The sequence below is a fragment of the Petaurus breviceps genome, unplaced genomic scaffold (assembly GCF_028583685.1).
Source record: "Petaurus breviceps papuanus isolate PSGF00001 unplaced genomic scaffold, PetGlider_PUasm1.0 183, whole genome shotgun sequence".
In the NCBI taxonomy this organism is placed as follows: Eukaryota; Metazoa; Chordata; class Mammalia; order Diprotodontia; family Petauridae; genus Petaurus; species Petaurus breviceps.
Window position 1 is genome coordinate 8,826,286 of NW_027185791.1, and position 15,772 is coordinate 8,842,057.

The 15,772-nt window shown below is 36.4% G+C and overlaps 1 protein-coding gene across 1 annotated transcript in view; it reads left to right on the forward strand.

Annotated features, from left to right (window-relative positions):
• DTWD2 (DTW domain containing 2) overlaps positions 1 to 14,351 on the forward strand; it is a 123,926-nt gene extending 109,575 nt beyond the window's left edge. Inside the window, exons 5-6 of the mRNA XM_069087845.1 lie at positions 1,475 to 1,603; positions 13,127 to 14,351. Coding sequence (XP_068943946.1) covers positions 1,475 to 1,603; positions 13,127 to 13,297 — 300 coding nt within the window. The 3' untranslated portion in view covers positions 13,298 to 14,351. The remainder of the gene's footprint in view (positions 1 to 1,474; positions 1,604 to 13,126) is intronic.
• The last annotated feature ends 1,421 nt before the right edge of the window (positions 14,352 to 15,772 follow it).

Here is a 15,772-nt window from a genome sequence, read left to right on the forward strand (position 1 = left end):
ACTACTACTACTACTACTACTACTACTACTACTACTACTACTACTACCACTACTACTACTTCTACTACTTCCATGCATGGCCTTACTCTGGGCTCAATCATGAGCCAGTACTAGTATAGTACCTGGTTCCTGGAAAGGATGTGGCCATTGACTGAATCAGTTCACCATCCCTTAGATCCTTTCTTCTCTGGTTGGCACTCCACTAAGTGTGTTGTTTCTTCATTTAGAATCTAAGCTCCTTGAGGGTAGGGACTATCTCATTTTTGTGTTCATAGTACTATCAGGTAACACAGTGCCCAGCACATTCAGCTTAACAAAAGTTCCTGTCCTCTCCTTTCATCTTCCCTCCCTTCTTTCCTTCCTTCTTTTCTTCCTTCCTTCCTTTTCCAAATTGATTATCCTGGAATTTAAGGCACTCTGTAATCCACTTCATTTTAGTCTTGATGACTCTGGAAGAGAGAATAAGGCTGATTTTGCACAATTCTTCCTTACTTAAATCCAATTCAACCATCCATGTCACTGGTCCCCTTTAAAAATGGAAAGACCAGCACTACTGCCACTGCCACTACCATCATCAACAACAACTTCCACGCATGGCCTTACTCTGGGCTCAGTCATGAGCCAGTACTAGTATAGTACCTGGTTCCTGGAAAGGATGTGGCCATTGACTGAATCAGTTCACCATCCCTTAGATCCTGTCTTCTCTGATTGCCACTTCACTGTGTTGTTTCTTCATTTAGAATCTAGAATTTAGAATTAAGACTACCATTTCAGTCTTATCTCCTACCATTCTAGGCCACAATTTCTTTATTTCTTGCAAAAGAGCTATTTGCTATATTGCCTTCAACTTTTCCAAAGAATTTTCTGCCCTTTAAGGCCTAAGACAGATGCTGCTATCTCTAATTTTCTTGATTTGTTTCTACTCTTACTCCACTCTCCCTGCCCTATATGGCACTTTGTCCCATGGCACCCTTCCTAAACTTTTTATTTTGTAATTTGTGTTAGAATTATTTGCTTCCCTATCTTTTTTCTCCAAATATAGTTACCTTGAGGTCAGGGATAATGGCTTTTTAATCTTCTTGTCCCCAGCGTTCAACACAATGTCTTGTATTAAGAAATCATCATATATTTGTACCCATCAATGAATTAAATAAAAAGAAAACCTCATGGATCTCTATTTTTGAACTAGATGGCTTAAATTTAGCAAAGAGTTGGACGATATGTATTTCATCAGAACTTTGCAATAACTGGTATTTTGAAGCATTCAACATTATCTGTATATTGAAATATACTATATTAACACAAAATATTTCTGATATTATAACTAAGGTTTTGAAAACCTCCATGTTGTCTACTAGAATAGTATGTTGTCAGGGTAAAAATATATTATTGGAATGGTGAATAATGACTATTAAAATGACTATTTTAGAAGTATATGATTTTAAAATTAAATTCCTTTATTTCTTGCTTGCAGGTGCAATTGAAAACCAGTGTTTCTAGTCAATATGTGATTCGGACACAACCAACCAATAGATGCCTCTCTACACTAGAATGTGCAGCTGTTGCACTTGCCATCTTGGAGAAAAATGATCACATTCAAGAGGTACCTTGGAGAAAATTATGTTTGGATTAAAGAATGGACATTTGATTAGGAAATGTAATATTTTTTGTGAAAATATAAAAAGAATCCATTGCATTTATAATTTGAGTAATAGATGAAATTATACATCTTTATTATTCTTTACAGTTTATAAAACCATTCACTCCAAGAACCTGTGAGATAGGAATGCAAATAGAATTGTTTCATTTTGCACACAATTAAACTGAGGCTCAGAGAGGTTAAGTGACAAATCACCCAGTTACACAGCTAGTAAAAGACAAAGCTTAGGACTTGAACCCATATCTTCGCCTCAGAGTCTAGACCTCTTTCTACTACACACCTTTTGATATAGAGTAGAAATACAGTCTTATAATTGCTAATGCATTTCCATGTATTTTAATTACTTTATACTGATCTATGCAAACAGTTCTTATAGCATCACAAAATGTATTCAAATAGCAAAATATTACATGGAGCCTTTTATGAAGATTTTTCTTCTTGTTGTTGGTATTTTTCAGGTTTGCTCAGGTCTGTTTTCTGTCAGTCTCTCTTAATATGACATTCTACAACAAACATATATTTTGTTTTGATCCAATTTTTTTTAGCACTTTATAGGTTGTCAATTTATCTTATCCACAATGTTTAGAGTATAAGAAAGGAAAGATTGATAGAGACTTTGTAGTTAGTAGTGACCAAGAAAAATGCTTGGAAAACGTGCCAAGATTGAAACATGTAATCATCTTTTTAATTTTCATACATCCAGAAATCTTGATTGTCTAGATAATATTTACCAGCACCAAATAATGTTCTACTAAGTTTTTTGAAGCCTAATTATGATGCACATTTTTTTTTTTTGCCTTTTGGAGGGCAGTTGGGGTTAAGTAACTTGCCCAAGGTTACACGGCTAGTTTTTTGTGTGTGGGTGTTAAGTGTCTGAGGCCGGAACCGAACTCGGGTCCTCCTGACTCCGGGACTGGTACTTTACTCACTGTGCCACCTAGCTGCCCCAATGATGCACATTTTTAAGCTTTATATTTTCATGCTTAATTTTTATTTTGTTTTGGTTTTTTGCTTTTTGGAGGGCAGTTGGGGTTAAGTGACTTGCCCAAGATCACACGGCTAGGTTTTTTTTTTTGCATGTTAAGTGTCTGAGGCTGGATTGAACTCAGGTCCTCCTGACTCCAGGGCCAGTGCTCTATTCACTGCGCCACCTAGCCACCCCTTCATGCTTAATTTTTAAAAAGCTATTTATGGTAGCACAGTCTTTTTTTGATCCCTAAAGCTTAATTGTAAACATATTTCAAGAAGACAAAAGAAGTACAAGCATACTTCAAATGTAGGAAAGAGAGAAAATTGAATCCTTTAATGTTCATTATAAAGTATGACTTTTTCTCTACTTTGACAGAGAATAAAGATTTTTAGTACTTAGTGATGTGATCATTATTGGTATATTTTTTATAATTTAAATGCATCTAGTGTTAACTCATTATATTTTTATGGACCATGTAAATTCTATGTAGTATTCTATTTGAGGGATATGTCTGATAATTTAATAAAAAGCTTTAACATCATTAGAATTATAAATTGATTGAGAAGGAATTAGTTCAAAATATGTTATTCAATTATAAATTCAGATTGCCTTTATTTTGTTTCTCAGTTTTATCAGCATATTTTCATTTCTATTCTCTTTTCTATGGTGTGATGCCTGGTACTGCTAGCAATAATTACTCAATGATAAAAACTCTCATTGAATTTTGCTCACTTTCCAGCACTCTGCCAGTGATGTCCTGATAAATAAAAGAGGAAAAGATACATGCCCTTTCTATTAGACTTAGTTTTGTCATCTGTGCAATATCATAAAGATGATAGAGGCTGAGAGACTTTGAATACAAATTGCCAGTGAAGAAAGTGGATGGTACCCGGTGGCATTGTCAGCAGCTAAGTACAGCTGTTATGTCGATGGCAGTGGTCCTTCCTGACCTTGCCAATGTAGTGGGCAGGGACATCTAGGAGGTGCAGTAGGTAAAAAGCCCTGCCTCAGGAGAACTCGAGGTCATGTCCAGCCTCAGATACTTACAGTGTGGACCTGGGCAGGTCACTTCACCTCTGCCTCATTCTTCTCAAATGTAAAATGGGTATAATAATAGCACCTACCTCACAGAGTTGTTGTGAGGACATATTTATAGAGGAAATATTTATAAACATTTTTAGCACAGTGCCTAGGACATAGTAGGTGGCATATAAAGGTTTATTCCCTTCCCTTCAGATCATGTATTCTAATAGGTTCTCTTGCGTTTTTCACACTCATCTCCTTATTTTCTCTTTTTCCTCTCCTTTCACCTAGGAGGGAAAGCTTTACACCACTGCTGTGATTGAATGTTCTCCAGTAGTAGCAGAGAAGCTCTGCTCTCTCAGATTTGAAGTGCAGGCTGCAGGCAGAGCTAGTATGAGAGCATAGCTTGAGCTTCTGGCAAGGTTCCTTCTTCTCACTGCCCTTGCCCAAATGCTGCGCCTTTAAGGAAAAAAAAAAGAACCACCCAAATCAAACATATACAGCTTCACATGACATCCAGTTTTATGTTTCTGGTTTGTGTTTCTTGGGCAACAATATTTGTGGAAGTAGAAGATCGAAACCATCTTGTATAGAAATTTAAATATTCTCCCAACTCTGGAGAATCTGATGAATGACATGTAGCATCACCAGGATCTGTACTGAATGAACAGGAGGACAGTTTCTAGTTGATGTTTTTCAGATCCAATACAGAGTCAGTCATGTCATTCTAAAAAACAATCTATTTGGGGTGCTAGGTGGCACAGTGAGGAATGAAGGACTGGGCATGTCTACAAAATGGAGGTCCCAGGAGGAATTCACCTTTTAGAAGAAGGGACTGGCCTAGTGGAGAGATATTCCAGTGTGAGAAGACCACAGACATAGTTGGATGTTTCAGGGGAAGGAGGACCCAGACCCCGAGGGAAGTGCCAGGATGAGATAGCAAAAGAGACATAGTTTTGAAGTCCAGAAAGTCAGGAGCAGAGCAAGGAGGAGCTAGGCAGCAGTGACTTTTTCTTCTAATTTTTGTGAAGTCCTTAACTGAAAAATAAAGAAAACAAACCTTTTATTTTACCAAAACTCTATGATAAATTTGGCAAAGTTGATTTAGTAAAAAATTAAATCGAAATGAAGAAATTTGTCTTTTTAGTTAAAAAAATCTTATTTAGCATATTACTTCCCTTAGATCTTGGAAGAATACAAAAGAATGTGTTTTCTGCCAGGCTGTAGTAGAGAGAAATTTCTGTTTTACACAAAATTATATGCAGATGCAGTCAGAAAATCAAGCAACCATCCCCTAAAGCTATACTACTCAGCAAGCTCTAGGTATTTACAGCCAAATAATTTCCTGTCTTTGCACTTGCAAAAAGAATTTACAAGTTCTTCTCATAAGCATGTAAAATTGACACATGTACCCCAGAGAACCCTGAATAAGCAAATTTAGGGATCTATTCCTACCTCAAATTTTGCCATTTCACCTTTTTGGTTTTGTGAAGATTTCTCCTAAAAAATTCATTAAATATCTATTAAAATATCAACTATGAGGCAAGCACTGCTAGGCACTGTGTATATGAAAACAAAAACAAAGTTGTCATGAGAGAAATTTAACCAATAATAATATGAGGTCATTTTTCCAAGCATAATATTAATAGGGGCATGTGAACTGTTAATAAAGGACAGATCAAATATGTGCCTGCATCTGAACCAAAGTCCCCAAGCGAGAGCTGGCTGGGTCTTTTATGCATAGGTGTGTCTTCTTTCTTATTTGTTTGACAGTACATCATTGGGACCTCTTGTGGCAATCCCAATTGGTGAATGTTTTAATGAGGAGGTTGGCTAAAAGTTCTCGGCTGCTCCCTATCTTTGGGAAGGTTGAGAAGGTGACCAGTCATTCCCCTTTCTAATTCCTAAGGGATGTGAGTTGTTAGCAGTCTTAACCATAAAACCACAAGCCATCTCATTCAGTTTTTCACTGGCTCGTTCTCCCCTTTGTATACCAGGTCACCTCAAACTTTAATGGAGGGAACAAAAACAAAGTTAGACCCTGGGAGGATGTTTAAATAACCAGGGTCCCATTTCAGTGGGACCCAGTCCCAAGTAATTAATGAGAAGACGTCTTGGGGGCTAGGAGTGATCACATTATTTGGTTATCCTCTTCAGAGATTGCCTAATCTCTTTAGGAGTGGGGTCCTGACAAAAACGGGAGAAAAAAGGATGAACCCAAATTAGTAATTGGTTTTTAATGCAATAGTATAATATTAATTTCTCTCAAAGAGCTTGCCTTCTACTAGGGAAGAAAATTATGTTTTTTACATAATACATACCTACATGCATACACATAAATAAAAAAAAGATATATAATATATACATATATGTATGTATATATACACAAAGTAATTTCAAGAGGGAGAGAGAATGAACAGGAATTGTTTCCTGCAAGGAAGTGGTACCCAGTTGTTTTGACAAACCTAGAGATTCTAGATGAGATGAGGAGAGGGTGCAAAGACATGGAAGTAGCAAAATGAATGTTGTAAATGGGGACTAGGGACATCTGGGTGGCGATCATTGGGCCTAGAGTCAGGAAGATCTGAGTTTGAATTTGGCCTTAGACATTTACTAGCTGTGTGATCCTGGGTAAGTAATATAACCCTGTTTGCCTCAGTTTCCTCATCTGTAAAATGAGCTAGAGAAGGAAATGGCAAACTCCTCCAGTATCTTTGCCAAGAAAACCCCAAATGGGGTCATAACGTGTCAGATATGACTGAAACAACTGAACAAAACAAAAAAAAATGGAGACTAGCTAACTGGCTGGTATGACTGAATGAAAGGAGTAATGTGAAGCAAGGCTGGAAAAGGACATTCAATTGATGAAGGATTTTTGTCGTCAGACTGAGGATTTTGTGTTTTATCCTAGAGAGAAGTATTGAAAGTTATGGGATAGCAGAGAAACATCGCCAGATCAGTGTTTCAGGAGTATCAGTGTGACTACTGTGTCGAAGATAAATTGTAGAAGAGTGACTCTGGAGTCAGGGAAACCAATTAGATGGCCACGACAATAGCAATAGCCAGTGTTGATTAAGGCTTGCTGATGATAATGCCTGACACAGAGCAGGAACTTCATCAATGTGTGTTGATTGAAGGGAAGACATGGTGTGAGTGGAAAGAAGGGGGCAGATTGAGAAGTGTTAGGGAAGTAGAACAGACAAAACTTGGCAATTGATTACATAGGGAAGGAGGGAAGAGTTAAAGGTGGCTCTGGGTTTGTAACCAGGATGACTGGTAGTGTTCTCAACTGAAACAGAATATCTTGGTGGCAGGTTAGGGTCGAGGGGAAGAAAGTGATGAGAATCATTGTGCAGAGGTTGAGTACCTGTTGCCTATAGCACATCTAAGTGGAAGAACAAGCAGCTGGTAATGTGAGGCTGAAGTTAAGGAGAGAGCTTTGGGCTAGAAATAAAGATTTGATATTATCTTCATAGCTATGGTAATTAAACCTGCTGGAACTGACATGATCACCAAGGAAGGGAATATAGGTAGAGTAGAGAAGAGGATATGGAACACATTAGGATCAAAACTTAGATGCCAAACTAGCAAAGGAGGGTATAAATGAGCAGTCAAATACAAAAACCAATAGAGAGCAGTATCACAAAGCCAAGTGATGAGAGATTAAGTAGAGTGAAACCTGAGAAAAGGCCATTGAATTTTGTATTCTTAAACTTTTTTTCACTCAAGAAGGATTCATTTTCTCTCTCTCCTCCCCCTCCATGCCTCCAATTTAAAAGAAAAGGAAAATCAAAGAATATTGATAACCTAGGAAAGAGTGGAAGACTGAGAAGCCAGATTGCAAAGCATTTGAAAGGGAGAGGACAATAAGGAAACAGAGTTGTAGATGACCCATTTTAGAAGTTTTCCCTGTGAAATAGAAAAGCAACATGGGATGGCTTTTACTGGGGGTGTTTCTCAACATGTGAGTAAGGGCAGCAAATCTATGGTTGGAGTTTGGCAAGCTGTGACTGAGTGACCAGAATGGAAGTGATGGGTTGAGAAGAAGGTGACGTGTAGGGACTAATTCTTCCTTGTCTAATAGGTACCATTGATCTACTTTAAAAATTTTTAACTAGTAGCAAACTGTTTTGATATTTAACTACTTTATGTTAAAATTGAGATCTTTAAGTTAGGATTAAATTAGAATTAGGATTCCTTTTCTTTCTTGTTTCCCTTGAGATTTTAGATCTTTTGCTTTTTTCCAAATGTTTTTGTTAGTATTTTGATTATTTACCATCCCTTTGGTATTTTGAATAATATAGCACTATATCTGTATATTAATGAAGGAAGCATTATCATTTTGATTTGTAGTTCTTCCCTTTGGATGTTCAGGGAAGACTTAGCACCTCTTGTGTGAGGGCTTGCTACCCTTTGGTGTATACCTGCTACCCAGTTCTCACCTGTGACTCCCAGAAGCTGTAGCATGCACATGGGCCACACCCTGGTAAAACCATGTTGACAGATGGCTTAGACCAGGTTGAGGATAACCTATAGGCCCCACACCTGTTGGTAAGTTAGAGGGATATCTGCCCCAAGCATGTGAAGACTTTCCCAGCAAAATGGATGGATGAGATGAGGATTTTAAAATTAAATACATCTCAAAGTATTTAATCCTAAAGGAATAATCCCAACTACACTGAGATTTTAAGTTGAAATAGAATGCAAAAATATTCTAATGATGAAGATATATGAACCTAACGTTGCTACATTTTTTTTTTAAACTGGGGATTCAATTCCTTTGAGCTTTTGATAAGTCAGTAATTAGCCGAGACATTTATTAAACACCTACTATGTACCAGGCACTGTGCTAAGAACTGGAAATATAAATACAAATAAAAACAAATACAATTTCTGCCCTCAAGCAGTTTACAATCTAAAGGGGGAAGACAACACTCAAAAAGAAGATTAAAAGCAGAGGGAAGGAGTGGAAGGGGGAAGAAAGAAACCTGGAGCACGGTGGAGATCTTCAAAGAAGTCCAAAGCAATACTGTTGTTCATGACCCTATTTGGGGTTTTTTTGGCAAAGATACTGGAGTAATTTGTCTTTTCCTTCTCTAGCTCATTTTACAGAAAAGGAATTGAGGCTAACAAGAGTTAAGTGACTTGCCCAGGGTCACACAGCTAACAAATATCTGAGGCTAAATTTGAATGAAAATGAGTCCCCTTACTCCAGGTCTGGCACCTTATCCATTGCACCACCTAGCTGCTTGTAAATGTCAAAAAGTTGTGTAGCTGGTGGGAAACGTGAAGAAAAAGTGTATTGAACCCCCTCTCTAAATACAGGCCTTGGAGGCCATGACACTGCTCTCCAGTTAAAGGGTCCAATCAGAGTGGCAAAGACAAGACATCAGTACCAGGCAGAGTGCGTCTCTCAGAATAATGAGACTTCCCAGTGATGAAATTCCTGGAGAAGTAAGGCATGATGGAGGACTTCAAAGAAATCCAAAAGCAGTATAGTTGGTGGGGAATGGGAATTCCCAGAAAATGCTCCTTTCCTGCATTCTTATAGGAAACATTTAGTCTGCCTTACATTTAATGGTTTTAAATATATATTGCTAATCAGTACTATCTGCATAATGCATAATGTACCATATGCAAGTGATTTTTACTATATGAATTATTCCATTATAGAACTTTTCTTGTATGAATATGTAGCATATATTCTATGCATTTCATTAAGCTCTGAATATATTCTTGCTATTAGATTTAAAACACAAAAATATTTATAATTGTTCCTTACCCAGTTTTCGAAAAGCTTTCCCATATTTGCTTTCATATGGGTTCATGCCACCATATTACATTGACAGAGAAGCTATTATTTCCATTTCACAGTTAAGGAAACTGAAGGTCTTAAAATGAAATTATCTATCTCAGGTTACATGTCTAGAATCTTAACTTGATACCAAACTATCTCTCTCTTTGTATTAAACCAACATATACTATTTTTATTATTTTTTTTAAAGCAATCGGGGTTAAGTAGCTTGCTCAAGGTTACACGGCCAGTTATTTCTGGGTGTGGTGCTAAGTATCTGAGCCCGGATTTGATCCAGGTCATCCTGACACTGGAGCCGGTGCTCTTACTCGCTGAGCCACCTGGCCGCCCCTAAGCAATTGGGGTTAAGTAACTTGCTCAAGGTTACACGGCCAGGTGTTTCTGGGTGGGTGCTAAGTGTGTGAGCCCGGGATTCGATCTCCAGGTCTTCTCAACACTGGAGCCGGTGCTCTTACTCGCTGTGCTACCTGGCCGCCCAACATATACTATTTTTAAAAGAAGGCATTATATGTTTATGTTTATATGTATACTTAGAAAAGATAGCAGTTAGGTAGTACCGTGGACAGAGCACCAGTTCTGAAGTCAGGAAGACTCATCTTTATAAGTTCAAATCAAGGTCAGAGGAGCTAGGATTAAAACCAAGAATCACCTACCTAGCAAAACTGAGTATAATACTTAAGGGGACAATATGGATATTCAATGAAATAGAGAACTTTCAAGCATTCTTGATGAAAAGACCAAAGCTGAACAAAAAATTTGACTTTCAAATACAAGAATTAAGAGAAGCCTTTTCTCGCACTCTTTCCCGCTGAGCTCAAGCAGTGTTTACAGAGCAGTACAGGGATGTTTAAAACTGTGTTTTTTGGGAGAAAAAAAAATAGCATGCAATGCACTTTTAATTTTAGACTATATTATTAATATATTCTTATGTCTAGAGAATTAACAAAACAAATCAAGCTCTGATTTGTAAGAATTGCTACTTTCTCAGGTATTTCAGTCATAGTGAAAATTTTACAGTTGGCTTGTTAGAGCTGGCTCTAGCACATTTTTGATGTTAAATTTGATATATTCTCCCGTTGGTGTATACAAATGAGTGGCTAGGAAAAGGTTCAGAGGTGATCATTGTCTGGTGGGCACTCAATTAAATTTGCTCTCTCCAAAATCAAAAATGTTCTCTTGGGGCGGCCAGGTAGCACAGCGAGTAAAAGCACAGGCTCCAGTGTTGGGATGACCTGGGGATTGAATCCGGGCTCAGACACTTAGCACCCCTCCAGAAACACCTGGCCGTGTAACCTTGAGCAAATTACTTAACCCCGATTGCTTAAAAAAAAAATGTTCTCTCAATTGCCAAATCTGATAGTCTTTTCTGAATCCTAATCCTTTTTAACTGATCTCTTGCATTTGACTTTGTTGACCTTGGTTAACAATCCTTTCCTCCCAGAAAATCTCTCCTCTCTAGGTTTTTGTGTCACTATTCTCTCTCCCTTTGCCTCTTACTGTATGACTTCTCAGTCTTCTTTGTTGGCTTATCATTCAAACCACCCTTGTATCTGCAGATGTTCCTCAAGGTTCTGTCTTCAGACCTCTTCTTTTTTCCTTCTGTAACCCCATGGCAACCTTTTCTGCTTCCATGAATTTGAACAAGTAGATTTGGATCTGTATATCTAGCTACAGTCTCCCCTGAAATTAATTACCATATTACCTCTTTCCATATTTCTGTAGAAGACTATATCATCCTTGTCTCCCAGGTTCATAGTTAATGCATTATCTTGGTCCTCTCCCTCTTCCTCACCCCACATAGTCAAAGAGTTGCCAAATCTTACTGTTTCTACCTCAGATCTGGCCATTTCTCTCTACTTATACAGCTACAACCTTAGTTCAAGTCCTTAGCCACTCTTACCTAAATTATTACAATAGTCACCTAATTGATCTGAGTGCCTCTCAAAGCTCTCCCACATGTAGTCACTCTGCACACTGTTGCCAAAATAATTTTCCTCAAGGTCAGATATAATCAGCTAACCTCAGCTAACCATGAGGGCTTTGTACTGCGTCTAGGAGAAAATAAAAATTCCTCTATGTAGTTTTTAAAATCTTACAACATTACCTGCTTCTAACCTATATTTCTTGCTTCTTTAGACATTAATTATCTTCCTGCCCTCTGTGGTCCAGCTGAATTGTCAATCTCCTCTCTTCCTCATTCATGACATTCTATTTCTTGTCTTCATGACTCTTCCATTTGCCTAGAATATACTTCCTCCTTATTTCTGCCTTACAGCGTACTGCTTTTCCTTTAAATTGCTTAAGCAAGATCTACATTAAGCCTTTCCTGATTCCTTCCTCCTCTAACTGCTAGCGCCCTCAACCCCAAATTACATTTAACTACTATGTATATATTTATATTTATTAACTTTATATTTATGCCATGCATATTTTTATATGTATTTATTAGAATGTAAGCTCATCTGAGTAGGTATTGTTTCATCTTTTATACTTGAATCCCAGTTGCCTAGCACAGTGCCTTCTCCTTTCTGCTTTCCATTTTTTCAGGGAAGCTAGATTCAGTCACCTGTCTTGACATAATGGTCATGTTTTTCGGTATGTTAATGGTATTCAAACTGTTTCACATTTGGTTATACTTTTGTTGTGTTGGCTGTATTCACAGCATATATTATTGTGTTGAGTCCAGAAATGTTTTTACACTTTCTTTACACTTTGCAACTTTACAATCATATTTAATAGACTACCGATCTCATTTTGTCTAGGGAGTCATCAACTTGGTTCTTTATTATTATAATTTGTTGAAACTGTATTTTAACATTAATTATTTCCTTTGAAAATCTATATATTCTATACATTTAAAACCATTTTTCTGAGGAGGGGGTCCTAGCTTCACCAGATTGCCAAAGGGGTCCATAACACACACACACACACACACACACAAAAGGATTAGGAACTCCTTAAAGCAGTTAGCTTAATAGCTAGAGGATCCCAAGACATACATACTCATAGAATTTATAGTCTGATATAGTCTAGTAATCAAGAGGCTATGCTACAGTTTAATTTGTTCCATACCCTTGGCAATTTTTATTGTTGTTCGGTTGTACTCAACTCCTCCTGTTCCCATGGAACGTATTGTTCATGGGATTTTCTTGGCAAAGATCCTTGGGTGGTTTGCCATTTTCTTCTCCAGTAGATTAAGGCAAACAGAGGTTAAGTGACTTGCCTAGGGTCACACAACTAGTAAGTATCTGAGGTCAAATTTGAACTCAGGTTTTCCTGACTCCTTGGAGGCAGCTGGATGGCTCACTGGATAGGCCTGGAGTCATTGAGACAAACAGATTGTGGATAATTGAGGACATTTTTTTCCCTTTTGTCCAGAATATAGGAAAGTAAAGTTAAATTCCAGTATCTTTAGGGGAATATCTTCTATTCGGTCTTGTGAAGTAATATAAAACTTTTCCCTTGTGATACATATGGAGTGAATTGTCCTATAAATTGTTATGACAAGTCAGACCATTTATTAGTGCTAGTATTAGAAGCATAAGAATTCATTACAATATATAAGAGTAATTTTAACCTTTGCTAGAAAAAGTATAAATACAATAGCTTTCTTAATGCACATATTTAATGACTTTTTCATTTTCTTTCTCTCCACCAGACATTGCTTCGACCTCTTCAAGCTTTGTGTTCCTTCCAGCTTCAGCATGGTGCTCAGATTCGTCTCAGCAAGGAACACCTCTTGAAAAATGGTCTCTATCCTAAGCCCATGCCAAAGAATAAACGTAAACTAAGGAAAATGGAGCTCTTAATGAATAGTATTAAAATTTAGGGAAATTATCCTTGTGGTATTAGTATACATATTCAATTGCAACTTACAATACCAAGCTAATTTTTCAGCCTAGAAATAGCTCTGTAAGTTGCTGATTGACTCGACAAAAGAACCAAGAGAAATTATACAAGAATCTTACCAGAGTTGGGAAATGAAACAAGTAGTTTTTTTTAAAGTGATAATAACATTAAAAGGCATGATCTTATTTTTAAAAAATGTGTACTAATTTTTGCAACTTCTGTAATGAAAAACAATTAATTGTTATTCTAGATCAGCAGTGTCCATTCACGAAATTACCCTTTATAAAGAAGAAAATTGTTACAACTAAGACAATATTGTGTAAGGTTCTATATAATATTTGGTAAAGATTCTGCAGTAGTGAAGGCCTGCATCAATTTTTCACTTTTGTACAGGAACTTTATAGATGTTAGTCAGTAGCTTAAAAAGAAACAATCAAGTAAATTACAGCATATTAAAATCTGTGCATTTTATTTTAATAAAAATTATAACAGAGTAAGGAAAATTCATTTTTATGCTAAACTTGGACACAATAGTGGGGTTTAAGTACTTATTAGGAGAGACTATAATTTCATATTTTAGGGGTTGCATATAGTTTTGAAAATTAATGTATATTTTCAGTTGCAGTCATTCTCAACGAGAAAGTTTTTTGTTTTACATAGTTCTTTGACAGATTTGTTGACCGACAATAAGCCATGTTTTGTTGAAATTTTCACAAGTAACAAAAGTGGAATAAAAAACATGCAGTACTCTATGTGCTGTTGTAATGGAATATAATTAGGATTATTGGAATATAGAGGATCATTTTTTTTAATCCAAGAGAAAACTCTCTAGGTAGAAAGAAGCTAAGTTCTACATCTTTGGGGAAATGTGAAATTTCATAGAGAATGCTTGGACTACATGTTTTGTGAATTAAATATACCCCCTTAGGCCATTAGAAGAAACATTTATGTTCACATTTATATTTAACTTAAATAATACTCAAACGTATATGAAGTTTGACAATAAAACACCATTGTTTTCTTATTTTTGCAAGTTATGAATAATCTTGATTATTAGTGCTTGAGTCCATAGAATTGCTTTGCTATTTGTAAATTTTTCAAATAGCTTTCCTTACTTACACTGGGCATTTAAATAATAGAGCTCTTGGATTATATGGTTTATCATAAAAGCATATAAAATATAAAGTATATGAAATGTATTTTATTGCCATATATTATTGTATTTGGAGGGCTTTTTTAAGGCAAATCTATTACTTTATTTTTAATTACTTTTTCTGTGTCATATAGTTGTCACCATTTGCCATTGAATAATTATAGTCATATTTTGATCTAATATGTTATCATAGAGAAAAATAGCACAGATATATGCTTTCATTTCAGATGATTGATGTATCATTTTACTTGGACTCTGATAATATACTAAAGGGTCACAAATCTTCACATTATTAAAAAAAACACCAGAGAATATGGAGTTTACCACTAGAGAAGTAGATAAGCCACTTTCTGGTATTTGGTAAATGAATTAAAATGTTCCTATAATTTATGCTCCATTATTCAGGTCTGTAACCTTTTATTATAGAATGGATTAAAGACATTATATTAAAATCCATAAGAAATCGAAATGCCAATTAGAAAAAAATACTAGGATTCCACAGTTTATAGTAGTGTTTTTTCCCCTCATTTAATCCTGAATGGCCACTTGTTTGAGTGGTTGTAGGATTTTTATCATTATATGTATTATACTAGATGGTCACTGAAGTCCCTTCCAGTTCTGAAATTCTGACAGTAAAATATGCCTAGACTTGAGAGGCATTATACTTCCAGACTTTAATTTTCTTAATCATTGTTAAAAAAACAAAAATAAAAAAATCCCCTTTAAATTATCAGTAACCTTAAGCATTTCAGCATGATCTCAGATTTTTTTCTAGTTAATAAAATGTTCAGTAACTTCTCCTCTGAGGTTCATTCACTTTATACAAATTTATCACCCAATCTCGACTTTAATCTACCAATTCCCAGGGAATTGTCCCACTTTTCTCAAATGTGGCTCAAGATCTCCCTCTCCACCTCATTTCTTTCCTTCACATTGAAGGACTTCAGCATACATATTGATGGTCCTTCAAATACCTTAACTTTTCAATTTCACAATCCGTTTAACTTTCATAATTTGGATCTTGCCATCAATTGCTTATCTAACACTTCCATAGTCAAGGACTCCAAAATTCCTTTCTTATCGTAATCTATCATTCTCCCTTTACCTTACTACTAATTCTATCCTGTACTATGTCCCTCAGTCCTTCAGTATTTTCTCAGGCCATCATTCTCCTTGTCAGATCATTCCCCTCCCATTCAACCCTTTCAACTGAATTTCCCCCTTCTTGCTTCCCTAAAACAAACAGGCTCTTTGCCATGACCTGCCCCTCTTCCTCCTCTCTTCACCCCACATTCCCCTGAC